The sequence below is a fragment of the Lissotriton helveticus genome, chromosome 11 (genome assembly GCF_964261635.1).
Source record: "Lissotriton helveticus chromosome 11, aLisHel1.1, whole genome shotgun sequence".
NCBI classification, from domain to species: Eukaryota; Metazoa; Chordata; class Amphibia; order Caudata; family Salamandridae; genus Lissotriton; species Lissotriton helveticus.
This window is the reverse complement of record NC_136072.1, coordinates 938279559-938306427: the sequence shown is the minus strand read 5'-3', so window position 1 is coordinate 938306427 and position 26869 is coordinate 938279559. Positions and strand designations below refer to the sequence as shown.

At 46.9% G+C, this 26869-nt stretch overlaps 1 protein-coding gene across 6 annotated transcripts in view; it reads right to left on the bottom strand.

Annotated features, from left to right (window-relative positions):
* Positions 1–26869, bottom strand: part of MORC2 (MORC family CW-type zinc finger 2) — a 597165-nt gene that overhangs the window by 134835 nt on the left and 435461 nt on the right. For all 6 annotated transcript variants that reach the window (XM_078667274.1, XM_078667271.1, XM_078667273.1 and 3 more), the window contains exons 22-23: positions 2206–2263; positions 1590–1731 (exon numbers count right to left, since the gene is read on the bottom strand). In XM_078667274.1, the coding sequence (XP_078523400.1) occupies positions 1590–1731; positions 2206–2263 (200 nt within the window). The remainder of the gene's footprint in view (positions 1–1589; positions 1732–2205; positions 2264–26869) is intronic.

The following is a 26869-nucleotide window of genomic DNA, read 5'->3' as shown; positions in this document are numbered from 1 at the left end:
ATTGCAATAAAGAAAACTTTTTTTATAAAGAAAACTTTTTTAACATTAAGAGCCTTGAGAAGCAGTTGTGCAGATGCTCAAAGGGCGTCCCATAAGTCCATGTTCACATCCAACTGGAGCACGACAAATGTTTGGGGGAGAGATGGGTGGGGAGGGGGTAGAGACAAAGGTGGGTAAAACCTCAATAAAATGCATTACCACCGGTGACTTAAACAAGAAAGGTTTAAAGGGCTGATAGAAAAAACATCACAGAATCTATTGCAAGACATTGCAGGGCTAAGGACTAACAAAATAACATCAGAAAGTTTGGGCTATATCCGGGATGTCATCAACCGCTTCAGTCACAAAAACAAATGGGGAGAGGGGTTGGCCTAACGGCTAAGGCGCTCGACCTCGGAAACTCGGTTCGAGTCTCGGTAACGACGCCAAAAAACCCCTGTGATTCTGGGCAAATCACTTAATCTCCCCGTGCCTAAAAAATGAAAGTAACTGGTGCTATGTAAAGCGCTCTGATAACTGATTCGGTTTGGTTCAAGTTCGCGCTATATAAAACTCTAAAAAAAAAAAAAAAATGCATTCAATCTTCGTGGGTGAGGTCACTTCTGGGGTTGTATGGAGCCAGTGCAGAGCTGCAGATGCCACATAGTGGAGCCTGGGAGCAGTGCTACAAAATTCTCTGGATCCAGTGTGGCACCTGGGGGATATTCTAATATTCTAAGGTGTTGAGTCTGCGGTTAGAAGTATCCATAAGACACTGAGGTTTCATATTTATAATCAGATTTAGTGTTCTGAGTAGGGCAGAACAAAATAAGAGACGTGTCATTCAAGCGACTAGAAAGAAATTTTGGCAGCGGGGGACAAAATCCCATACAGATTCCTGGCAACATTCAGCATTTAAAGGCATGGCAAGGTTTTTGTCTTGAGGGATCTACAGACTGTGAGAACCTTTCTGGATGGCAAATGAACAAACTACCACACTGGCAGTTCAAAAAGCGCCAAAGGTATATAGGATGGAGATGACAGACTGCTTGTACACCTACAAAGATACTTAGAAGTTTGTAGAGTGATGTCAAAATTGTTGACTTGCGTAGTTCATTCTAAAGCTCTGTTCCTTCCCCCATTTTCTTGTTTACTCTGTCTAAATAATTGGAAATACAAGTATGGACAGCTTAATTTTGAGATCCTCGTTTCAGGGTTGTGTACTTTGTGCTATTTTGTTTTTAAATTGGGAAAACGCACAAATGAGCTATGCAATTTGCTTACATTTACAATGGGTTTTGTGCTTAGAAATAAGATATAAATAAAAATTAGATGGAAAATGTGCTTCAAGATAGGACTGTAGGTTTTCTCTTGTAACATGTTATGGGATATTGCACATAAGTTAATCTATTTAGTATTTATGATTATCAGTAGAGATCGCATCACAGAGAACAAACAAACTTTGATCAAAAGACTTACACTTTAAATTATTGACAACAACTGTGTTTCCAGTTACTAGTCATTGAAAGGGTAGCAAAAAGCAAAATGGTAACAATAGTTTTGGTTGTGCAGAGCATGCATCAGTTACTGGTAATTGCAAGGGAGCTCACCAGCGGTCTCTTGGGGTGGTATCAGTCGGCACATAATCAAACTTCACTTTCCACCGCACGACATTCTTGCTTACTTCAACAGCAGTCACCCGTCCTGTGAACCACTCTTTGTTCACGCGTACCTCCACATTCAAGCCTTTGTCTAAAGAATATTAAAATATTAAAAGAAAGGATTAGAATGTGTAGATCTGCATGCAATATGAATCAAAGCACAATTTCCTGACACTGAGAGGCCAGAATCTTCAATAACATTTGAATAGCTCTTCTAATAGAATACCCATTAAAACGCAAATGCACAATGTACAAGTAGGTAAAAAACTGTAATGCATAAATGTTTTAGATCTTATGGGACTAACAAAAACAATGATGTGCATCTAGTCATCTGGACAAATTAGCAATATAAGCATATGATTCTAATAATCAGAATCTAACCAGGTATCCCCTCCGGAGACATAGGTTGATAATAATTTGTAATCCTTTTCCTTTGAACAGTTCACACTTGTCCAAGAGCTTATTTCTACACAATATGTTGTGGAGGCCTTAATTCCATCACAGTTCTTGTATTTAATGTTGCTCACTATACTAGTTCCACAAAACAGCACATTTTGTCCCCTACCTTTCTGTGCAGCAGATTTGAGATCTGGAACATCGTCTTCCCCCTGGCTGTCACTCAGCTACAAGAGAAGTAACAAGAGAAGAGATAACCTTTTAACACAAAGAACTACATAACTTGTCACCACCTTACCTAACATACTTAAAACAAACCTCTTGTCCACAACTGCTCTAGTTTTCTTCAAACCTTTCCAATCATTTTTACAACACACCCCCTAATTCATATTCATCACAAACCTGCACCCCATTATATTTTTTTCTTTCTGAAATGTTTTACAATCTTTATAACTTTTCATAAAATGTGCCTTTCTGAAGAAACTCAAACACATTTAATATAACCTGTTCTAAGTGATATCACATTTATCTCCAATTCTATCTAAAATATATCCTTCTGACCCACATTACAAAATATTTACCATGATCAACTTTTCAAAGTCGCTTCAAGTTAGTGATCATTTGTCTATCACCTAATAGCACTGTGGCTGGCGTAAAATCACTTGAAAACTAAACATCTTTCACCCTCACTAATGTAACTTTTTTTTCTACTGTAGGAAACTTGGAATTTTGTTGCAGTTACCCCCCAATTCTTATGCCCTTTTTTACCACCTGATGCTGGTTTTGAACTCTGACAGTGCCTGCAAACAAGACCTCAGTGCTCTCTCCCCTAAAATAAACTAAAGTCTAATTGTAACCCAACTGACAAGGCCTTTGGCACCCCTATATGTCCCTGATAAATGGTACCCTGATATTTAGGTCACGAGCACTAAAGAGGGTCCCTAAGGGCTGCAGCATGTCTTACACCACCCTAAGGGACCCAAACACAAAATGATATTCAGACTGCCATTGCAGGCTGCAAGAAATGGTGCAAAACATTCTGAATAAACAGGACATGGCACACTCACCCTGTGCCATGCCAAAGTGCACTGCATACACTATATGTTGGTCACCCCTATAGCAGGCCTTGGAGCGATAAGGCAGGGTGAATTATAGTATAGGTAAGGACATATCTGCATGAGCAGATATGCCCCTGAGGTTTCTAGTTCCATTACTAGATATTGCAAGTGCTCAGGAAAGCGATCTTAAAACATGTACCTGTGTAAGAAAGTGCCCTCTTTTTGAATGGTTGCCCCCACTTTTTGCCAAACTGCTGATGTGCTTTGACTGAGTGTGCCCTGGGTTCCTACCAAACAGGTTCCCAGGGCCTATGTTGTTTCCCTAGAGGTGCATTAAACCAAAACTTAATTGGCACTCTTTGGCCACAGGTTAGTCCCTGGTAAATGGTACCACAGGTACCCAGGGCACTGACCAGGGAAGGTCTCTTAGGGCTGCAGCACTTATTGTGCCACCCTTAAAGGTCCTATACCTCTACACTCGCACACTTCCTTTGCAGGGTGCATGTTTTGGTGCAGAACAAAGTGAAGAGTTGACATGGCACACATCCCTGTGTGCCATGCCTACAACCCACTGCCCTGGCATAGGTCGCCACCCCTCTAGCTGGTTGCACTATACCAGTGATGAGGGTACAGGTCCATGAGGCCTGTACCCCTACAGTGTCTAAGTCCATTCTTAGACATTGTAAGTGCAGTGCTGCCATTAAGAGTATATGGTGCTGGGAGTTTGTCATGACGAACTCCACAACACCATAATGGCTACCCCTACAGAGTCTAGTAGAATTCTTAGACATTGTAAGTGTAGTAATGCCATTGACAGCATATGGCGCTGGGAGTTTGTCATTACGAACTACACAGCACCATAATGGCTTTACTAAAAACTGGGAAGTGTAATATGAAACTTCTCAGCACATTAAACCCACACTGATGCCAGTGTGGGATTTAATGAAAAATGCACTCAAAGGGCATCTTAGATGCCCCCTGAAAAACGACTTAACACTAGCTGGCTGAGTGGCTTCTTGCCAGCTGCCGCCACTAGACATGTTTCTGGACTCCTGGGTCAAGAGCCTCCTGCTCTTAGGAGTCTGAAACAATGCACATCTTGGAACAAGGTGAAGCTTCAAAGGCATGCCGACTTTGTGAGCCTCTCCAGACCATTTGCTACTTTCAGCAACTGGTCCCCACTGGTTCTACTCCCCAGGAGAACCGGCGGGAAAAACAAGTGAGGAAGATAGGTGTGCCCACCTCTGCCAACTCCACCCCTCAGGAGAAGCACAACCTTGAGTCCCCGCCATCTTGAGGATGGGGGACCCAGCCAACCAGGGACAGGATCCAGTCCCCGTTCCACTAGAGGGGGCATAACAGGGGGTTACCCACCCAAAGGACGGGACTCATTGGTACCAACCTTTACTTACCTGTAACGCCCCTAAATATTGCATTTAGGAGCAACCTTGAACCTTGCCTCCTCAGACAAGAATCAGCAAGAAGAAGAGAAGAAGGACCGAAGAAGCCACACTGAAACTAAGAAGAGGAGGACGCCCAATGACTTGGCCCCAGCCCTACCAGGCTGCCCTGCCCACAAACCTGCTCCAGCAACATCCTGTGTGCCCCACAGTCAGCATCATCAAGAACCCAAAGGATCTGCTCTGCCTTTCAAGTCAAAGCCTTTTCTCCTGTGAGCACCGGATTTGCTCACCCACAGACTCAGGCCCCAGCCAAAACCGCAAGTCTGCACTCGACGCACACGGCCCAAGTTCGAGTGGCCAACACCACAAGTCTCTCCGGCAATCCTGACCTGAGATCTGGTGATCTTTGACCTGCCTCGAATCTCCAAGCGAAGCCTGCAGCCTCTTTCTGGAGGATCCCCTTGACCACGACCGAAGCTGGTAAGAAAAACCTGATGCCTGAAGTCACCCCTGCACCTGACGTCCCACAGCCTTGGGTGGCCCAACAGGCAGTGTCCCAGCATCCATAGGCATCCCAACTTACTCCTCCAACCGGTGGTCACCTCGAGAATATCCTCGTCCCCGAGCCGGCAGTCTTTGTTGCAACCGGAGACTCAACAGGGCACCCGACGCCAAAACAGCACCCTGTGGCTAGCCACCCCTGTGACGCTGAGGGTGTACTTTGGGTGCTAACTCGGATCTTCCTTTGCCCTGAGACTAACACCAGGAGCTTTGCTCCCACAACCTTGTGGCCTACTCGTGAGCACCCACCTCCTATCCCCGTTGGATAACATTGGGCCTCAGCACTCTGCAACTTGCCGCCCTAGTGCCGCTGAGGGTGTTTCAAGTGCATCCTTGACCCTGGGGGAACCCTGGTTCTAACCCTAGAATTCCAACTCCCACAAACAAGTACTTACCTGCAAACTTATTTTTTCTCCATTGGAATACCTTAACTGTTTTCCTTAAAAATTGTTCTTAAGTGTGGAGTTGGATTTGTATGAGAACTTGAAAAACTGCAAATAACTAAAAACAGCCTAACTTACCTTTTCTCTAGGAAATGTCCCAGTGTGATATTTAAGGAGGACAACTTAGATGAATCGGACATAATGGAGGGATCAGTTCCCATTTTCTCGCAGTGCAACAGTTTGGAGCACGAGAGGAGTGCCCTTTTTGAATACCAGTGTGATATCTAGGCATATCACAATGAGTAGAAAAAGTAATCCATAAAGTAATCTGTAAAGTAATCAAAAGTAATCTAACAGTAATTTCCACTGAACTGAAAAGATTTACAAACCTGTAACAAAGATATTTTCATTCAGCTTGCTTGTATTGTTCAACCTGCCTTGAAAAGTACCATTTACACTTCCCTGTGCCAGGCTTGCTTGGGCTTATGCCCCCCTCCAGTGTGAGGGGGGCATAGGCCTTTCCCTGGTTGGTTGGGTCCCCTCATTTGCAAGATGGCGGGGACTGAGTGTTGTGCTTCACCTCGCCTCCCCCACTTGAGGGGTGGAGTTGGCAGAGGTGGGCATACTTCTCTTCCTCACTTGTTTTTCCCGCCGGTTCTCCCGCCCAAAAAGGGGGTCAGAACCAGTGGGGACCAGTTGCTGAAAGTAGTAAATGGTCTGGAGAGGTTCACAAACTCGGCATGCATTTGAAGCTTCTCCTTGGTGAACTCTGCCCATCCTGGGGGAGGAGGCTTGGCACCTCGTCCCAGGATGTGCATTGTTTCAGGACCCAAGAGCAGCAGCTCTCGGCCCAGGGGTCCAGAAACATGTCTGGTGGTGGCAGCCACTCAGTCAGGTCACTAGAAGTTGGTCGAGTTTTAGGGGGCATCTCCAAGATGCCCTCTGTTGTGCATTTCACATTAAATCCCACACTGGCATCAATGTGGGTTTAATGTGCTGAGAAGTTTGATTCAAAACTTCCCAGTCTTCAGTGTAGCCATTATGGTGTTGTGGAGTTTGTCATCACAAACTCCCAGCACCATATATTCTTAATGGCAGCACTGCACTTACAATGTCCAAGAATGGACTTAGACACTGTAGGGGTACAGGGCTCATGCACCTGTACCCTCACCAATGGAATAGTGCACCCAGCCAGAGGGCTGACTGACCTATGCCAGGGCAATGGGTTGTAGGCATGGCACACAGGGATGTGTGCCATGTCGACTTTTCACTATGTTCTGCACCAAGACACGCAGCCTGCAAAGGCAGTGTGTGAGTTTAGAGGTACAGGACTCTAAGGTTGGCACAATACGTGTGCAGCCCTTAGAGGTCTTCCCTGGTGACAGTGCCCTGGGTACCTGTGGTACCATTTACCAGGGGCTGACCTGTGGCCAGAGATGCCAACTGGGTTTGTGTTTCAATGCAGTTTTAGAGAAAGAACATAGGCCCTGGCTACCTGAATAGCAGGAACCCAGGGCACACTCAGTCAAAGCACATCAGCAGTTCAGCAAAAAGTGGGGGCTACCATGCAGAAAACGGGCACTTTCTGACACAAAGGACAAAGAAGAGCCAAAGAACGTAAGAACTGTGGACTAGCTGTCAATTTGGTGCCAAACCATGCCTGCCTGCTTCTGTCTCGACAGTTGCATATACCCAACTCGCCCTGTAGCTGTGAATCCTTCAAAAGCCTTGGAGGGCTGCCAGCACTTTGCCAATCCGTCAGCACCTCCCTTAAAGTGAAGGAGCCACTTCCCAGCAGCCTGCAGACACCGACCGCAACATCCGGGTCCACCAACGCAGCAGCTGCCAAAGAGGAAGTCACGGTGCTCTAGAAGGTCAGATCTATCTCCCCACCAAGTGTGGGGATGCCAGGACCCCCAGTAGCAGTCCTGCACCAATACCTGGAGTACTGGACACCTTTCAGAAACCACAGCTTGTTCAGTGTACAGCCCAGACACCAATACTGGCCTACCTACAAGGGACGTCAGCATCACTGATGCCAGCATCCAGAGTGCTCTGCTGTCCTGTTCTGTTCCCATCTCCAGGGAAGCCCAAAACGTGAGAGCCTTCAACGCAAGTGACCCGCTGCATAAAATACCTCTACACCCGAACCCCACTGCCCAAGTCTATCGACAATACCCCCTTGTACCAGAAACCCTCAAGAACTGAGCCCCACCTGTGGGTTACGATGGACCTGTCGCCCTTGCAGCATTTTTCTGCTTACAGGTTTTCTCCATAGACTTCAGCGGTAGAAGTTGAGGCTACTCTTGCAACCAGCACCTCTGCACCCAGACACACCAGGGCAGGTAAACAAAAACTTCTGGTGGCTGTAAAGACCTTGGCTCCTACTTACCTTAAGTTCAGAAGAACTATCCAGTAACTAATAACAGTTTCCTACATTGGTGGCAGCGGTTGGATACAAAAGACTATGCACTTGTTGTACCACTCTGTTAATGAGTGGTTCCACTAAGGAATCTACAGTTGACTTTAGTAAAAAACGAAATGGTTAATTACCAGTAGTAGTTTTGCAACTTGACAAGTTTTCTGGATTCACATGTTGTGCATTATTGCGCCATCTAGTGGTTGAGTCCAGAAGGAAAATGCTACTTACCAGTATGCATCTGTTCTTGGCATGTAGAGCTGCAGAGTCTCACACTGTGCATTAGATCGCCACCTGGTGTTGGGCTCGGATGATTGCATGTTGTTGTCGTCTTGGAAGAAGTCTTTGTAGTCACGAGATAGGGGACTCCTCCCTTGGACAATAGTGCACATGGGCATCGACTCCATCCTTAGATTGTTTTTCGCCATGATGGGAAATGATGTTGTTAGTAGAAATAGAAAAAGGGATGTCCATGTGTGTGTATCTAATTAAGGTAGAACTGGAACAGATACAGGCCCGCGGAGGCGGGTGGGCGTGAGACTCTGCAGCTCTACATGCCGAGAACAGATGCATAATGGTAAGTAGCATTTTCCGTTCGAGGCATATGAGCTGCAGATCTGACACTGTGCATCGATTGTACAGCAGTGTCTCCCCTAGCGGTGGTCACCTGTGTCTGTTGCAGTAGTTTGAAATAGAGTTTTAAGGACAGCTTGGCCTACTGCATCTTGCTGCTTGGCTTGCACATCAACACAGTAGTCTTTAGTGAAGGTGTGTGTTGTAGAACATGTTGCTGCCTTGCAGATGTCTTCTAGGGGAATGTTCCCTAAGAAAGCCATGGAGGCTCCCAGTTTGCGTGTGGAGTGTGCTCTAGGAGGAACTGTTAATGTACGTTTTGCTTTGTGATAGCATATTTGTATACATTTTACAATCCACCTAGCAATTCCAGCTTTAGAGATGGGGTTGCCTTTATGTGGTGGAGAGAAAGCTACAAACAGTTGCTTTGTTTTAGGAAAGGATTTGTTCCTATCAATGTAATAGAGAAGAGCGCTTTTTACACCTAGTGTGTGTAGAGTTCTTTCTGCTACAGAGTCTGGGTTTTGAAAAAAACACTGTCAACTATACTGATTGATTTAGATGAAAAGGAGTAATTACTATAGGAAGGAATTTGGGATTAGTCCGTAGAACCACCTTGTTACGGTGTAATTGTAAAAATGGTTCTTGTATAGTGAAAGCTTGAATCTCACTAACTCTCCTAAGAGAGGTAATAGCAATAAGGAAAGCTGTTTTCCATGTAAGGAATTGCAGTTCACATGTATGTAAAGGTTCAAAGGGGGGCCCCATGAGCCTGGTAAGAACATTGTTTAGGTTCCACACTGGAGAGGAAGGTAACCTAGGAGGAATGATTCTCTTTTAATCCTTCCATAAAAGCTTTGATTGCAGGTACTCTAAATAACGACATATGTTGACTATTTTGTAGATATGCTGCAATTGCTGCAAGATGTAAACGTATAGATGAACATGCTAGATTACATCTTTGTAAATGGAGAAGGTAAAATGATATTCTGGATGGAAGCATCTAGAAATTCAATTTGATTATTAGTGCAGTAAATGGCAAATCTCTTCCATTTTGCAGCATAGCAAGCTCTAGTAGTAGGTCTTCTGGCTTCTTTAATGATATTCATACAGTCTGGTGGCAGGTTAAGGTACTGTCAACAACAAAAGAGTAACAATCAAGGTGCACTACAAATACGGGTGAAAGGATACTACTTCCTTATAGCCAAAAAAATAATACAAAATGTTAGTGGGAGGGACTCTGACAGAAATAAGAACCCTCATCTCCCAACAAAGTTGGTGATTGGTTTCATCATCGGGTTCTGTTTGGTCAAAGAAGGCATAGTGAATGTGCCTAAAGAAAAAAGTGCCAGTGAAGTTAAAAGAAAGCCAACAATTACCTGTACCAATTTTAATAGAGGGATCGCGGACCAACAGTAAAAACAAAGTGCTAACGGACCCAATGGCTGAGCAATTTTGAGCCAATGTGTCCTTATTTCGTGATCATGGTCAACATGTTTCTGCTATTATGAGCTAACTCCGCTCAGCATTCATCAGGACCAATTTTAGTCCCCCAGAGGACCCCGCACGCTAAGGCGTGTCCAATCCGCGAGGACTATTGTTACTTAAATATAAACTCACGGACTTCCCGTGCCGACTCTCCTTGTTTTGCCAAGGGTCTTTTGATTCTCTAAATGTGTGGGAAATACCACAGACTCGCGGTAGGGGAAAACCTTCACGCCCGATGCTATTTGATCTGGCGACTCTCCTCCATCTACCTAGACGTGTCTCAACCGCGGCCCGAATGAATCCAGGTTAAGGTAACCAAACTCCAAGACTTCAGGAGCCAGATCGCCAGATTCAGTTGACTTGGATCTGGATGTCTCCATGTTTCTGCGTTAGCATGGATGGTGTCAGACACAGTCTTTGGTGTGGAACTAGAGAGAGTTGTAGCAGTGTGGTGAACCTTGGTTGGCGTGCCCATGTGGGAGCTACCAGGATCAATTTGAGAGATTGTTGTCTCAGCTTGCGTACTACTAGTGGTATTAGTGGGATTGGCAGAAAAGCGTACGCAAATCTGCCTGACCAGTTCATCCATATCGCATTGCCCTTGGACAGCGGGTGTGTAAACCTGCCGGCGAAGGTTGGGCATTTTGCGTTTTCGTGTGTGGCAAACAGATCTATGTATGGATGACCCCACTTGTGAAAGAATGGTAGAGGAACTTGCAGATGTAGTTCCCTTTCGTGAATCTGTTGTGTCTGTAGACATAACAGATCTGCTATCGGATTGTGAACTCCTGGAAGGTGTTCTGCAAGCAGATATATCTTTTGTGGAATGGCCCATCTCCAAATGTTCTGTGCGAGCTGGGACAGTTGCAGGGAATGTGTGCCTCCTTGTTTTTGAATATAGTACATGGTTGTCATGTTGTCCGTCCGGATCAAGACAGCTTTGTTCTGTACATATACTTGGAATGATTTTAGTGCTAAGGATATTGCTAGCAGCTCTAGGTGATTGATGTGAAGCACCTTTTGTTGAGCGGTCCATTTTCCCTGAGTTGTATGGTGGAGCAGATGGGCTTCTCATCCTGTGAGGGATGCGTCTGTTGTCAGTACTATCTGTGGCACAGGTTCGAAGAACGGCACCCTCTGTACAAGTTTTTGGTGATCCACCACTGCAGAGAGCTATGTGTGCGGCTGTCCACCAACACCAGGTCTGTAAATTGTCCTTGAGCCGGATTTCACTGATGTGCTAGACATTCCTGCAATGGGCGCATTTGTAGTCTTTCATATGGTACAATAAAAATGAAAGATGCCAGCATGCCTATTAGTTGCATGAACACTCTGGCTGGGAGAGAGAGTTGGTTTTGAAACTTTGTGACTAAGGCTTGAATGCTCTGCATCCTGGCTGGACTGGGATGAGCTAGAACTGTATCGGTGTTTATGGTAGCCCCTAGGTATTGATGTATATGAGAGGGCTGGAGATGTGACTTGGTGTAGTTGATTGTAAACCCCAAGTCGTGTAGTGTTTGAATTGTTTGAGATGGTGTTGAACACACGGATTGAATGACTTGACTTTTATGAGCCAATCGTCTAAGTATGGGAAGACGTGGATATGTTTTCTGAGATGTGCTGCTACTACTGCTAGGCACTTTGTAAACACTCGTGGTGCAGTTGTGACCCCGAAAGGAAGGACTTTGAACTGATAGTATTGTCCTTCTAGTACAAATCTGAGATACTTCCTGTGAGAAGGATGTATGGGAATGTGGAAGTAGACATCCTTGAGGTCTAGTGTGGTTAGGAAATCGCCTTGTTGCAACAATGGGAGCAGTTGTTGTAAAGTGATCATGTGAAAATTATCAGAGTGTATATACAGATTAAGAGGCCTTAGGTCTAGAATTGGTCTTAGTGTTCCGTCCTTTTTGGGTATTCAGGAATAGAGTGAGTAAACCCCTGTTCCTTGATGTTGCAACGGAACTAGCACTATTGCATTTTTTTGCAGCAATGAGAGAACTTCTTGTTGGAGCAGCGTTAGATGATCTGTGGACATTGGGCGCTGTGTGGGTGGTATATGTGGAGGGGTAGCCGTAAGCTCTAGGCAGTAACCATACTGGATAATTTGTCTTACCCACTTGTCTGTTGTGATGGAATTCCAGAGAGGTAGGAACTGTGTTAGTCTGCCCCCTACAGGAGGGGAATGCTGTTGGGGAAGCAGAAGGAAGTCACTGTTTTGTGTTGGGAGAGGTTCGATTATTGTTATTTCCTCAACCTCTTCCCTTGTTGTTGTTGCCTCTGTAGACTCCTCTAAAGTATCCTCTATTGGAGTATATTTGTGTATTAGTTTTAAAGGAAGCTGAATTGTCTGCTCCAGCTTGTTTGGAGCCTCCTCTGTAGAAGGAGCGACGAAAGGAGCCTCGTGCTTGGGTGGACTGCCGAGCTCCCATGTACTTCGCTGTGTCAGTGTCTTTCTTCATTTTTTCAAGTGCTGTGACTACCTCTGGACCAAACAATTGTTGGTTGAATGGTTTATTTAAGATAGTAGTTTGCAGTTCTTGCTTAAATCCTGAAATGCGTAGCCACGCGTGACGTCTAAGGAGGACACTGGTGTTTATTGCTCTGGATGCAGTTTCTGCTACATCAAGTGCACATTTAATGGAGGCATTTGATATAAGCCTACCCTCTTGTATGAGGTCATTTGCTTGTGCCTTATATTGGTCAGGTAGATGTTGTAAGAGCTTGTCTAACTGGTCGTATCTTGCGAGGAGGGCCTGTGTGTTAGCTATGCGCCATGTATTGCTAGCTTGGGCAGATATTCTTTTCCCTGAAGCATCTATGACAATTGATTCTTTATCAGGAGGTGATGCTTCACCTGATGTTTGGGAATTTGCTCTTTTTCTAGTGTTTGAAACTACTAAGGAGTCTAAGGGTAGCTGTCCTTTAATGTAGGCAGGGTCCCCAGGAGCCGCTCTGTACTTTTTCTCTATCCTTGGGTTTATGATTCTAGCTCGTACAGGATCTTTAAACACTTCTGGTGCATGCTTAATGACTCCTTTAATCATTGGCAGTATTTGTACAGATTTTTGGGAGTGTTCAAAAGTGTCTAATAAAAAAATCTTCCTCTGCCTCATCTGAATGCATGGTGACATTATCATAGATGGCATCCCTATTATTTAAGTGTCCAACCCAATATTGTTTTCTGGAGGAGAAGGTTTAGATGGATATGTATGTGGGTCAGGAATATCTGGTACATTCTGTGGGTTTGGATACTCCCAGTCTGGTGAACCTGTTGGGTAGGGAAAAGGGTCATCTTGGTCTCCCCCCCCCCCCCCCCCTATGCTATACATCTTGAGGAGGTGTATGTGGTGGAGAATGAGGAGGAGAATTTTGGAGGTGAAATGTTTAAAGGAAGAGGAGGAGAAGGAGATACAGGAGAAGAAGGGTGCATAGGAGATGTGGCAGAGTCCTTCTTCTTGACATGCACTGGAGGTGTAGGTGCTGTATCTGACTTACTTTTCCTGTGTGGTGTAGTGAAAACATGTCCTGTTTCTGGATCAATGTGGATCCTTTTTAGTAAAGTATCTGGTTGAAAAAGCTCCTCTTCTTGTGGCATAGCCTTCGGCGCCGATTTTTTCGGTTCGGAACCTGTTTGTTGCTTGTCTTTAGCCTTAGGAGCTGATGTTGAGTCCTTTGGCGTAGATTTCGGCACTAAAGATATTGTCTTTGGAGCCGAAGCCTGTTTCATGGACTTGGAAGCATCGGAAGCAGGCTTTGTCTGTTTCGGCATCGAGGGTATCGGCTTCGGAGTGGAAGCTGTTTTCGGTGCATCGGAAACAGGCTTCATTGTTTTCGGAGCCGCTTTGTCTCTCTGAGTAGACGGTTTCGGAGTGTCTTTCGGAACCGTGACTTTTTTGTTTCGTTGCTGAGGGAGCAGGTGGTATCGGTACATGCCGTTTGCTCGGCATGGAGCTACCAGAAGGTTCACTATTTTCTTTGGAGCCGGGCTCGATGGCGGGGCTTTCAAAGTGTTTTTTCGGTCTCGACTGGGCCCCGCAGGCGGAGTGTTGACCTTTGCCTTCGATTTTGGTGTTTGGGCTGCGGTAGGGGCAGTGGTACTCACGCGTTGACCCGAAGGTATGGAGTCATCTGCCTCGGATACGATCTGGAGAACATCGGAATCTTCTTCTGGGACGCATGGACCTTCGTCAAAGATATCCACCAGTTCCGGAGCTGATCTCTGTATATCGCGTCAACGGGCCCTCCGATCTCGAATGGTCTTTTTCGATCTAAAGGATGCAGAGGCTGTGCAGCTGGATTCATCGTGTTCTGGCGATAAGCACAGGTTACAGACCTCGTGATGGTCACTGTGTGGAAATTTTGCTCCACACTCGGGGCATCTTTTGAATGGCGTCCTTTCCATGAGGTGTAGGTCTCGCGGCGTGGGTAGGCCCAACGGCCCGCGTCGACGACCGGAATCGAGCTGATGAAGTCGAGTCGATGTTTAACGGTATTGAAAGTTGTTTGGTGAAGTCTGAAGAAAATGTTTTCGAGTCGAAGTACTGGAAAAGTAGATTTCGAACCGGAGCGGAAATGAATATGCTACTTACCAGTATGCATCTGTTCTTGGCATGTAGGGCTGCTGACATTCATATCTGTAGCATAGATCGCCGCCTAGTGTTGGGTACGGATGATTGCACATTGTTGTCCTGGAAGAGTCTTCGAAGTATCACGAGATAGGTGGCTCTTCCCCTGGACTACAGTGTGCATGGGCATCAACTCCATCCCCAGATTGTTTTTAGCCATTGTGGCGTAGATGGAGTGTAACAGTGTGAGCGATGGCCATGCTAAGAGTAAGTGTAAATTCTGCAGCCGCTACAGGCGCCGGGGAGGAGGGTGGGCGATATGAATGTCAGCAGCCCTACATGCCAAGAACAGATGCATACTGGTAAGTAGCATATTCAGTTCGAGGCATGTGGGCTGCTGAATTCATATCTATAGCATGGAATATATAGCAGTCCCTCCATTAGCGGCGGCCGCCTGTGCCAGCTGCAGATGCTTGGTCGGGGTTAAAGTGCTGGCGGTTCTCGAGCGAACGTATAAATAGAATCGGCGACGAAGTTGAAGAGGCAAATCCCAAATAAGGCGAAATCTCCCTTAAATCTGACTATGACAACCCCATGAAGAGAGATACAAAAGCAGAGTTATAACAATTTGAAAATAAAAGAAACATAAGTGGTTGACGATATCTGCTCAGAAACCGGAACATTTGATTCACCTTGAGAATAGCCCTGATTATATGACTACATGTACGATATTTGGAGCGTAACGCAAAAATACGTACCCTGTGACAAACATCTTGACTCTTTTTTACATTAACTGAGGAATATCCTGTTTTCACCTAAAAAACAGAAAGGGATTCTGTGGAGGTTCTGAGGAAGGTGGTACAAGCCCACCGAAACGCGCGTCGACCTGGCGTGTGATCCCATATAATATTCTGTGGTTACTCAGTCAGAGTTTGTTTTCTCTGTCAGTCTTCCAGTACAGAAGGAATAGCTGGTTGTTTAAATGTTTTGTATGTAAGGGTATGAATGTGTGAGTGGTGGATGTGACTGAGGTGTGGATATCTTAGGTTTTTTATTTTTGGGAACATTTTTTTTTGTATTGTATAAAATAACACAAATGAATCATGATGACGAAATAACTGCTTTTATATGTGTTTAAATTGTTCAATGAAAAAAGTATAATGAACTAGAGAACAAAGAAATGATGATATATAAAAAAGAAGAAAAAAATATATAAAAAAAGTTTTTGTGATATATATACAATCTCTATGAAAAAAGAAAATAAAACTTGATAATTATAAAGAACACTTGTTGTCAACATATGTTGCAGGACATGTCACTCTTATTATGAACTGAGGTCAATGGTTAAAATAGGATAGCCACAAGGGAAATTTTTATTTATTGTATTTTTATTTATTGTATTTGATGCTTGAAAAAGTGTCTTCAGAACAGCCTGCCCTACAGCTGCTTGCTGTGCACATCTACACAGTAGTGTTTCGTAAATGTGTGTGGGGTAGACCATGTGGCTGCTCTACAAATGTCTTCTAAAGGGATATTTCCAAGGAAAGCCATGGAGGCCCCCAACTTACGGGTGGAGTGGGCTCTGGGAGGGATTGTTAAAGTGCGCTTAGCCTTTTGATAGCAAATCTGAATGCACTTAACGATCCACCTGGCTATACCTGCCTTGGAAATGGGGTTGCCCTTGTGCTGGGCAGAAAAGGCAACAAGAGTGTGGAGCATTCTTTCCGCCACCGTCTCTGGATTTTGGAAGAACACAGGCAGTTCAATAGTCTGATTGACATGGAACTGTGAAACCACCTTTGGAAGAAATTTAGGGTTAGTGCGCAGCACCACCCGGTTGGAGTGAATCTGTATGAATGGTTCTTGTACAGTGAGCGCCTGGAGCTCACTAACACGTCGCAGTGACGTAATGGCTATAAGGAAAGCCACTTTCCATGTTAAGAACTGAACTTCGCATGAATGTAGGGGCTCAAAAGGTGGACCCATCAGTCGGGTGAGTACCACATTAAGATTCCATTCAGGAGCAGGTGGGGTCCTGGGAGGAATGACTCGTTTGAGCCCCTCTAGGAAAGCTTTAATGGCAGGCACTCGGAAAAGGGAGAGATGCTGCCTGTTTTGGAGATAAGCCGCTATGGCGGATAAATGTATCCGAATGGAAGCATATGCCAGATTGCATTTGTAAAGATGCAACAGATAACAGATGATGTTGTGCGTGGACGCGTCAAGTGGGTCAATGTCGTGGTCCACGCAATAAAGGACAAACCGCTTCCATTTTGCTGCGTAGCATGCTCTGGTGGTGGGCTTTCTTGCCTCCCGTATGATATCCATGCAGTAAATGTAAATGTAAATGTAAATGTAGTTGAGCTTATATAGCGCACAGCTACCCGCAAAGCAGGTGTCCCGGCGCTTGCTTAGGGAACCCTTCCTGATATTCCCCTGTGAGATAGCAGGGTATCCACAAGGTGAAAGTCAGGCATCCCGCCGCGAGGGGCCGTTGTGGAGATTAAGCAAGCTGTTGCCCAGAGTCGCAGAGTGTGAACCCGTGAGTCGAGGAGGCACCAGGGCGAGAATTATCGAGTCCGTGGAATTTTTAGCCCAAGACCCGCCGGGGCGGGGAATTGAACCCTGGCCCAGGACCGATCTCAGATTCCGGGTCTGCCGCCTCTAACCCCTGAGCCACACTTCTCCACCACAGTCAGGAGGTAAGTTGAGGTAGCCAAACTCTAAGACTTCAGGAGCCAGATCGCCAGGTTGAGCTGTTGCGGATCTGGGTGCTGAATGTCGCCATGGCTCTGCGTCAAAAGTCTGGGTGTGAGGTGCAGCCTTTGATGCGGTACCACGGAAAGTTCTAGAAACGTGGTGTACCATGGTTGGCGGGCCCACGTTGGAGCAACCAGGATGAGCGTCATCGAGTGTTGCTTTAGCTTTCGTGCCACCAGCGGTATTAGAGGTGCTGGGGGAAAAGCGTACGCAAATTTGCCTGACCAGTTCATCCATATCGCATTGCCCTGCGACTGGGGGTGCGGGAACCTGGCGGTAAAGCTTTGGCATTTGGCGTTTTCACTCGTGGCGAACAGGTCTATCTCTGGATGACCCCACTGCTGAAAGTACGGGAGGAGCACTGATGGATGTATTTCCCACTCGTGCATCTGGTGGCTGTACCTGCTGAGGAGGTCCGCCATCTGATTGTCCTTGCCAGGGAGGTGTTCCGCCATGAGGAAGATGTTCCTCTGAATGGCCCACTTCCACATGCAATGAGCTAGATGAGACAACTGTGGAGAGTGTGTACCTCCCTGCTTCTGAATGTAGTACATGGCGGTCACGTTGTCCGTCCGGATCAACACGACTTTGTTGCACAGATGCATCTTGAATGCCTTCATTGCCATGAAGACTGCCATCAGCTCTAGGTGGTTGATGTGCATCTTCTTTTGCTGTGACGTCCATAGTCCCTGCACAGTGTAGTGGAGTACATGAGCCCCCCATCCCTGGAGAGATGCGTCCGTTGTTAGGATGATTTGTGGGACAGGCTCCTGGAACGGTCGTCCCTTGCAAAGGTTGTGTGGATTCCACCAATGCAGAGAGTTGTATGCACGACCGGTCACCAACACTAGGTCCTTCAACTGCCCGTGAGCCTGATTCCACTGACGTGCTAAGCACTCCTGAAGCGGACGCATATGTAGTCTCGCGTGCGGGACTATGAAGATGCAGGAGGCCATCATGCCTATCAACTGCAGGAACACTCGGGCCTGAAGTGAGTGTTGCGGTTTGAATTTCTGGATCAGCAATTGAATGCTGTTGATCCTCAGTGAATTTGGCTGTGCTGTGGCTGCCAGAGTGTTTATTGTCGCGCCTTGATACTGCCGCACATGGGCGGGCTGAAGGTGTGACTTCGGATAATTCAGTGAGAATCCCAGATCGTGAAGAAGGTGAATGGTGTGGGACATGTTGGCAGCGCACTGCTGGGCCGACTTCGCTTGGACAAGCCAGTCGTCCAGGTAAGGGTAGACATGAACGTTTTGTCTCCGGAGGTGCGCAGCCACTGTCGCCAGGCATTTTGTGAACACCCTGGGCGCTGTGGTCACTCCGAAAGGGATGACCTTGAATTGGTAATGCTGATTCTGAATGGTAAATCTGAGCTATTTTCTGTGTGACGGATGTAGTGGAATGTGAAAATATGCGTCTTTGAGATCTAATGTTGCGAGGAAATCCCCCTGATTGAGTAACGGAAGAACCTGCTGCAACGTGAGCATATGAAAGTGTTCTGAGAGAATGTACTGGTTTAGGGGCCTGAGGTCTAGTATGGGACGCAGGAACCCGTCTTTCTTTGGGATCAAGAAGTACAGGTAGTACACTCCCGAGCCTCTTTGTTCCACTGGCACAAGCTCGATTGCCCCTTTTTGCAGCATGACGAGCACCTCTTGCTGCAATAAGTGCAAATGCTCTGTTGACATAGGACGGTGCTTTGGTGGGATGTTGGGTGGAGTGGATGTTAACTCCAGACAATAACCGTACTGAATAAGTTTTTTGACCCACCTGTCCGTGGTGATGGATTTCCAGACTGGCAGGAACTGTTGGAGTCTCCCCCCGACAGGTGTTGTATGGTCGGGGGGCAGTGACAAGGCGTCACTGTTTGTTGGCGGCGGAGGATCGGGAGTTGTTGTTTCCACGACCTCTGCCTTTGGCGCTGTTGCCACGATAACCGCCTCTACTCTGCTTGTTGTAAGAGGTTTGTGCACCACTTTTAGTGTACTGTGTTTGCTGGGACATCTGGCCTCTGGAAACACCTCTATTGCCTGAGCGACGAAAAGTACTACCCCTGAACTGCTGTGACTGGAGAGCCCCCATAGACTTCGCAGTCTCGGTGTCTTTCTTGATTTTTTCCAGGGTGGTGTCCACCTCAGGTCCAAATAAGTGATCAGGGTTTACAGGCTGATTGAGGATGGTGGTCTGTATCTCTGGTTTGAATCCGGAGATTCTGAGCCAGGCCTGACGCCGCAACATTACACTGGTGTTAATGGCCCTGGCCGCGGTGTCCGCTGCGTCCAGTGCACACTTGATAGAAGCATTTGAGATGAGTTTCCCTTCTTGAATGAGCATCTCTGCTGCCTCCTTATACTCATCTGGCAAGTGTTGTAACAGGGTCTCAAGTGTATCATAGTGTGCCCTGTCATATCTGGCCAAGAGCGCCTGTGTGTTAGAAATACGCCAGATATTGGCCGCTTGAGCCGCCACCCTCTTCCCTGATGCCTCTAACACCATAGATTCTTTGTCAGGGGGAGAAGCATCACCAGTAGTCTGTGAATTTGCCCTCTTCCGGGCATTAGAAACAACCAGGGAGTCCAACGGCAACTGGCCCTTGATGTAGGTAGGGTCGCCAGGTGCCGGCTTGTACTTTTTTTCAATTCTGGGGTTTATAACCCTGGCACGTGTGGGTTCTTTAAAAATGTCCGCAGCATGTTTCAAGACACCCTTCAGCATTGGCAGAGTCTTGACAGTCTTTTCAGAGGCGGAAAAGGTATCAAACAGAAATTCCACTTCAAAAGGGTCAGCATGCAGCTGGACGTCGTGATTTTTATCTGCCCTCTCAATTAGTGCATTAAATGCCGCAGAATCCTCAGTAGGGGAGGTTTTTAAAGTATATATATTTGAGTGTCCGGGGCAGTGTGCGGATCCCCCGGGTCCCCAGCATCTGCCCATGTGTCATGGTGATCCTCCGGATCAGTGTCGGCAGGGTAGTTGTACTCCTCATCGTCCCCCTCCCCAGCCTCCACATCTGAGTAAGTGGGCGAGATTGGAGCAGTGTCCTGAGCACGTAGAGTAATCAGTTCCACAAGAACTGGTGAATCCGTGGAAGCCTTTTTCCTCTTCAAAGGAATTGTGTAGGACTCCATAGGCTGTGCCGGTGTGATCTTTCGCTTGTAGATGGAAAGTTTACCGGTGTCGGCGTCGATAAAGTGTTCCGACTGCTCCTCCAGTAGAGGTTGACGGTGCTTTGTGCCTACGACTGCAGGGGTAGGCTTTGGCCCAGTGGACACCTTCATGGACGCGTCGACGACCGTCCTGGGCGCAAACGCCTTCGGCGCCACTTTCGGTGGCAGCGTGAACTGGATCAGCGCCGTCGACTTTTGCGGCTTGGCTGCGGGGTGGAAGTATCCTTTGGATCGACCGCGGAAGCCTTGTTCTTGATGCATTGCAACGAGTCCGACACCTGCTTTGTGAAGGATGCGGACGGTTTCGTCGACCCGACAGGAGTTCTCGATCCACCACCATGTGCAGACTCGAGGGCGACAGTGCTTCTGGCCTTTTCGGGCAGACGTGCAGGATCGACAGCTTTCGGAGCTCCGAGTCCTCGGTCAGTGTTGACGGCCTTCGGCGCCGACGGTTTTGGGTCGGCGGCCTTGACAAGCGGTTTTGATGGCCCAGTCTTCGGTTCGACGCCCAGCGACTTCACTGGGTCGACCACCTTCTTAGGCTTCGACTGCACCGACAGGTGTGAAGACGTGAAGCCGACCAAGGCGACAGACGCTTTCGGTTTCGACGGCGTCTCAACCACTTTCTGTTTTGACGAGACCGAAGCTTTCACTTTCGGTTTCGATTTGACCAATGGCGGCTCCGTAGAAGTGTCCGTAGCCGGGCCCGGAGGCGAGATCGTGGATCTAGGTGCAAGATCTTGGGTAAGGCCATGTGGCGATCCCTCGACCTGAGCCTTAGTTATTGTTCGAACGGGGCATAGCTCTTCACCTGAGCTATCTTCCATGGCCCCATAGGCCTCATTGTCGTCTCCTACCTCGTCGACGACGTCTTCTGTGTCGAGCATTTCGACGTCTGCGTCGTAGTTGGAGTCGATGATCTCTGTCGCTGGAGTTGAAATCGGCTCTCGATCTTCTTGCTCGTCTACTTCTTCCCCCTCGAAAATGTTCACCGGGTCAGGGGTCGTCTGCTGGGCCTCCTGGCGCGCCACGCGCTGAAGTCGAATCGTCTTCTTGGAGCGAAAACGAGAACAAGCCATACAGTTGGCTTCATCGTGATCCGGCGACAGGCACTTGTTGCACACCGGGTGGACATCGATGTGGGGATACTTCGAGTTGCACACGGGGCATCTTTTGAACGGGCTCCATTGCATGATGTGTTGTCGAATAAGTCTGGCTGCGTTGACCGGGCCTCGAGCACCGAAGAGCCACGCGACTCCTCTGGATGTTCGACTCGGGAACTGAGCCGGAACAGAGCTGGGCACCGAACGCAAGACAATACCGACGCTATAGGAAAGGCCTTTGGGCCGAAAAGAAAGTTTCTATCGATTCCGAACTTGAGTGATCAAATATGCATCCGAACCCAATGGCGGAAAAAAACAATCTGAGGATGGAGTCGATGCCCATGCGCACTGTAGTCCAGGGGAGGAGCCACCTATCTCGTGATACTTCGAAGACTCTTCCAGGACAACAATGTGCAATCATCCGGACCCAACACTAGGCGGTGATCTATGCTATAGATATGAATTCAGCAGCCCACATGCCTCGAACAGTTTCATCCGAACCCAGTGGCGGAAAAATTCAATCTAAGGATGGAGTCAATGCCCATGTGCACTATCGTCCAAGGGAGGAGTCACCTGACTACAAAGACTTCTTCCAAGACGACAACAACATGCAATCATCCGAGCCCAACACCAGGTGGCGATCTAATGCACAGTGTGAGATCTGCAGCTCATATGCCCCGAACATGTCAGTTTAGTTTTTCTTTCTGTGGGGCGTTGTTGACCACCATTTCCTGCTAGGTCCATCCCTTGTGTGACCTTTGAAGGCGCTATGGAAGTTCCTGTGTGTGGTAGCCTTCTTCAGATTCTTTTTCCCCTTTTCCTTCCTTGGTAAAATAGGGTATGTCATCAATTTTCTGGTCTTCAGTTCTTTGTTTCTCGTTTACGTAATGTGATCTTTTCTCCCACCAGTTTGCATTCCTCCTCTGAGGGGAGGTAGGTGGTTCACATGTGAATCCAGAAAACTCTTCAAGCTGCAAAACTACTCCTACTGGAAAGTAACCATTTCATTTTGCAGCATGAATCCTTTACTGCAGTGTTTCCCAAACTGTGGTCCGCGGACCCCTAGGGGTCCGTGACACATTCCCAAGGGGTCCGCAGGCAGCAGTTTTAAAAGCACTGCAAATGTTCAAAGTATAATTAGAAGTTTTCCAGCAACAATAAAAGTGTCAAGACCAAGATAACAACAGTTATTAATGTTCCTGCTGGAGAGAGATGAGTTGTGTCCAGTGGCAGCTTGACTTATTTAATGTAGCACAGAGGGTTAATATTTAATATGCCTCTTGCAAAGAAAGTGTGACTGTATTTATTTTTTAACTGTGTTTGATCTGCATAGGTCAATGGGTTACTGCTTTTGTCACAGAGATTCTTTAGTTACTGTGCAGTTTATAAGTGACAATTGTGATCTAGCACAGAGACGTATAAACTGGCATCAAAAAGATGTTTGCAAACTGCATGGTACAAGATAGTAACTTAAGTTTCTTCCCAGTCTTTCATTATCCTGATGCTGCTAAAAAGGTTTATTTGAATGGAAATGAAGTTTCATTGTTAAAGTCAATGCTAAACACTGTTATGCCTACCAGTATGAATGATGTGAATCCTACAACTAGTAGTCACCTTTGCCTTATGTTATTACATGTATGATTCATTGTCTCTATGGGGCAGATTTACAAGGAAAGTGACTCAGTGAGTGCTGCAAGCCATTTGACTGTGCTGCACTTAGTCACTTTCAAAGCACAGGGATGCAACATATTTACCATGGTATGTTGCATCTCAGTGCTCTCCCTGCGCTGGTGCACAAACTGCTGCCATGCGCCGGCACAGGCACCCTTGCACCATGGTGCAAGGATGCCTGCGTTGTGGGGAGATTGTTTATGTTCAGGTAGGATTCCCTTACTGCACATAAACAATCACTAGAGGGGATTCATCTTCCTAAACAACGAGGAGAAATGAATACATTTCTTCTTATTGCACCTCCCTAAGCCTCCCTAGGGGAGGTGTAGCATTCGGACGCATTTCCAGATTCATGATTTCTCGTAAATCTGGAAATGTGTCTGGTTTCATGGGTGTTGCTTGGGAACACTCACAGCAAAACCCATGAAACGCACCTTTCACGCAAAGTCCTGTGTGCAAAGGGGCCATATTTATAAGAACAGGAAAAGTCACGCAGGGTGGCTTTTCCAGTTCTTATAAATATGAGGCACTAAAATGCGCCGCCGGAGCGTCACTTTTTGTGACGCACCGGTTGCGCAAGGGTCTTGTAAATCTGCCCTATATGTGTGTGTGTTGTAAAGTTCTCTGACATCCTACAATTGTATGAGAGATGCTATAAAACAAATGAAATACATGTGACAGAGGGACTATGGAGAGACGAGAGGCACTGTTGGAGTGTGATAAAAAGGGAATCACTGAAGAACCCGAACAAAGATTATCGTATCCTGGTGCATAGTAAAGTCATCATTTACTATTCTTTTAAAGCTAATACAATTCAATATATAATGATAAATGTGTTGTAGAATGCACTATTGTTTCCTAAATTGTCTTGGGGGGAGAGCCTCCCAACCAAAGTCCCCTTTGTAGTGGTTCGACTCACTCACTGCACTTGATGTGCACCCTGTGGGGACTGGTCTGAAAACATTTGCCAGGGCTGCTTTGGGTTTCCAGACTGGCCCTGGCAGGAGCAGGAGCCTCGTAGTGTGAAATAAAACCAACCATTTAAAAGTTAGTCATGGAGATGCAGCACCAACCTTCCCAATAAAGTTTTTAGTTTTTTGCAGATTCTTTCAATGTAAAATACTAAAATCCTTAGTAATTCGACTATTTGTTTTGTGTTCACACCTGTGTTTATTTTTTTGGATTACTGTTTAAAATTTAAATTATACAGATTGCTAGGGGGCCCCCGGCTTCCAGTGCTGACTCAATGGGGGCCCTCAGGAGCCAAAACTTTGGGAACCACTGCTTTACTGGATTTAATTGCTGTGCATTAGAATATGTAGTGGTTCCTCCTCCTTGGGGTGGTTGTGGTAAGAAGAGGAAGACCTTGCAAACAGGTGTTGAAGTACCTTTTGTCCCACCTGAGGTTCCTTTATCCTCTGTAGCACAAGTTACTACTTGTGTAACGATATATCTGTAAGAGACATTAGTTAGTGATAGATTCCTTACCTTAAAATATCCCCAGGCGTCAGACTGGATCCGTAAATTTTTGCGTAGCAGTACCCTTGCGCGTCGGTAGGCGTCATCAGGGGTCGTCTGCGGCTCCGCGTCCGTCGTCGGCGCCGTGATGACGTCGTCAGAGTACTTAGACGCTGCCTCCGCGTGCTGACGTCAGTTCTTAGACACAGCTTTTCCGCGCCAGAAGCGCTGAGCCATATTAAAAATCAACACTGGTGCCATTGAAACTAGGGCCCTGAAAGGAGATGACCTTAACCCTAGATATCGGTTCGCAGAACGGGGAGGATGGGTGGGTCGGTAAGGAATCTCTCACTAACTAATGTCTCTTACAGATATATCGTTACACAAGTAGTAACTTGTGCATCTGAAAGAGACACGTTAGTGATAGATTCCTTACCTTAGAATAGATACCCCAGCAATACCAACCCCGGTGGTGGGTCTGCGAACCAATAATGACACCAGAAAGCCCTGGAAGACGGAACGGCCAAAGAAGCCATCCCTCCGGACTTGACTGTCCAGGCAGTAGTGTCTTGCAAACATGTGCAGCGAGGCCCACGTGGGGTGCACTAGAACAAAGCAGCAGGACTCACATGCTTTGGAGACTACACCCATCGGAGATGAACAGAGTCTCACTGCCCGCATTCTCCAACAAGACAATACAGCCCCCAGGCAGGAGATACGTGCCTCTGTCTGTTCAAACCTTATGCACCTTATGCAACCATCCCCCCTCTCCACTCTTACTCTTTCCAGCTTCTGTCCTCGGCCCTCACATGCCCTTGCCCTTTGTCCCCACCCTGTTTTGCTGTGAACCTTAGACAGACTTCCTTTCGTCTCTATGGTTGTCTCTTCCCCTATCCTCACTCCCTCTCCTCCTCTACCCCCCACTACTTTCTCACGCCTTTCACTCCTCCCCTAATTGTATTGCTGATTGTTTGATTTAATGTTTACTTGTTGATCTTCTTCTAGTATATTGTTGAACCACATTGTTGCACTTCCTGTCGTCTCTCCTATCGTCTCCTACCGCATCCTCACGCTATTTATGTCTCTCCCTCCCTCCTCTCTCAATGTTTTGAGACTGAACTACTTTGTCTGATGCCCGATGGAGCTACTTGGTTTAGCTATAGGGGAGATGGGCCTTGGATTCCCTCCTTGGTCGTCACCTACCCAGTCGGTCTTTAGGCAGACTTCTGGTCGTCGCTCCTTATTTGTCCCTTCCCTAGCCCCTATCCTCTCTCCCCTGAATCTCTCCCCTTGCCTGCTACTCTGCCTACCCCCTGTCCTTTGTGCCCTTTAACTAAGCACTCCTTCTCCCCTTGTTGGGGAAAGATCCAATATTTATACTCTGGAGTTGCAGCGAATCCGCTGAGTGAGTCCACTGCGCCAAGGGAGCCACTCACACTTGAGGTATGGTATGGCACCCCTTGCCAAAGCACTCCCTCTCCCCTTTTTGGGGAAGGATCCAGTATGTAGGCCTTGGAGTCTCGGAGACCTCTCTGAGAGAGTCCACTGCGTAAAGGGAGCCTCTCGCAATAGAGATAGGGAAGGGATACCACTTCCCTTGAGATCACAGCTTACTGGACTTTGGACGTTGCCTTGACTCGTCTACCTGTTTGTGTCCCCGTCACCCTTCCCCTCTTCTCCCCATGCTGTGTCTCTCACCATCCCCTCCCCTCCTCTTTCCCACCTTCTTTATCTGTCTACTTCCCCTACTACAACCCCCCCTGAATCTCTCACCTTGCCTTCTTTTCCCCTTACGTATTTGTGCTTATTGTTTTTCTCGACCGTACAAGTAACTTTGTTGCCTTGCTCTAAGAACTGTGTAACCTTTGTAACGATGTAACCTGTAACTATGATCTGATGCTCATGTAAAGCGCTCTGATACCTCCGGGTCTAGCCAGCGCTATATAAAACGTTTAAAATAAATAAAATATAAAAATAAATGAATTGGAGGCCTGGATCACCAGGCTCTCAGGGATGGGGTGGGTGGACAGGAAACAAGGGTCGCCCGGGGCCGGGCGGTGGCATCTGGCCACGTTCCTATCTACAGGTGAACCTGTAGCGGGCCTGGACCAAGTGCCCAAAAGAACGTCGCTCAAGGCCTCATTAAATGGCAGCAGAGGCTCAGCCGAGCTTGACTGCGGTTTAAGGACCTCAGTGAGGAGGTTAGTCTTCACGGCCG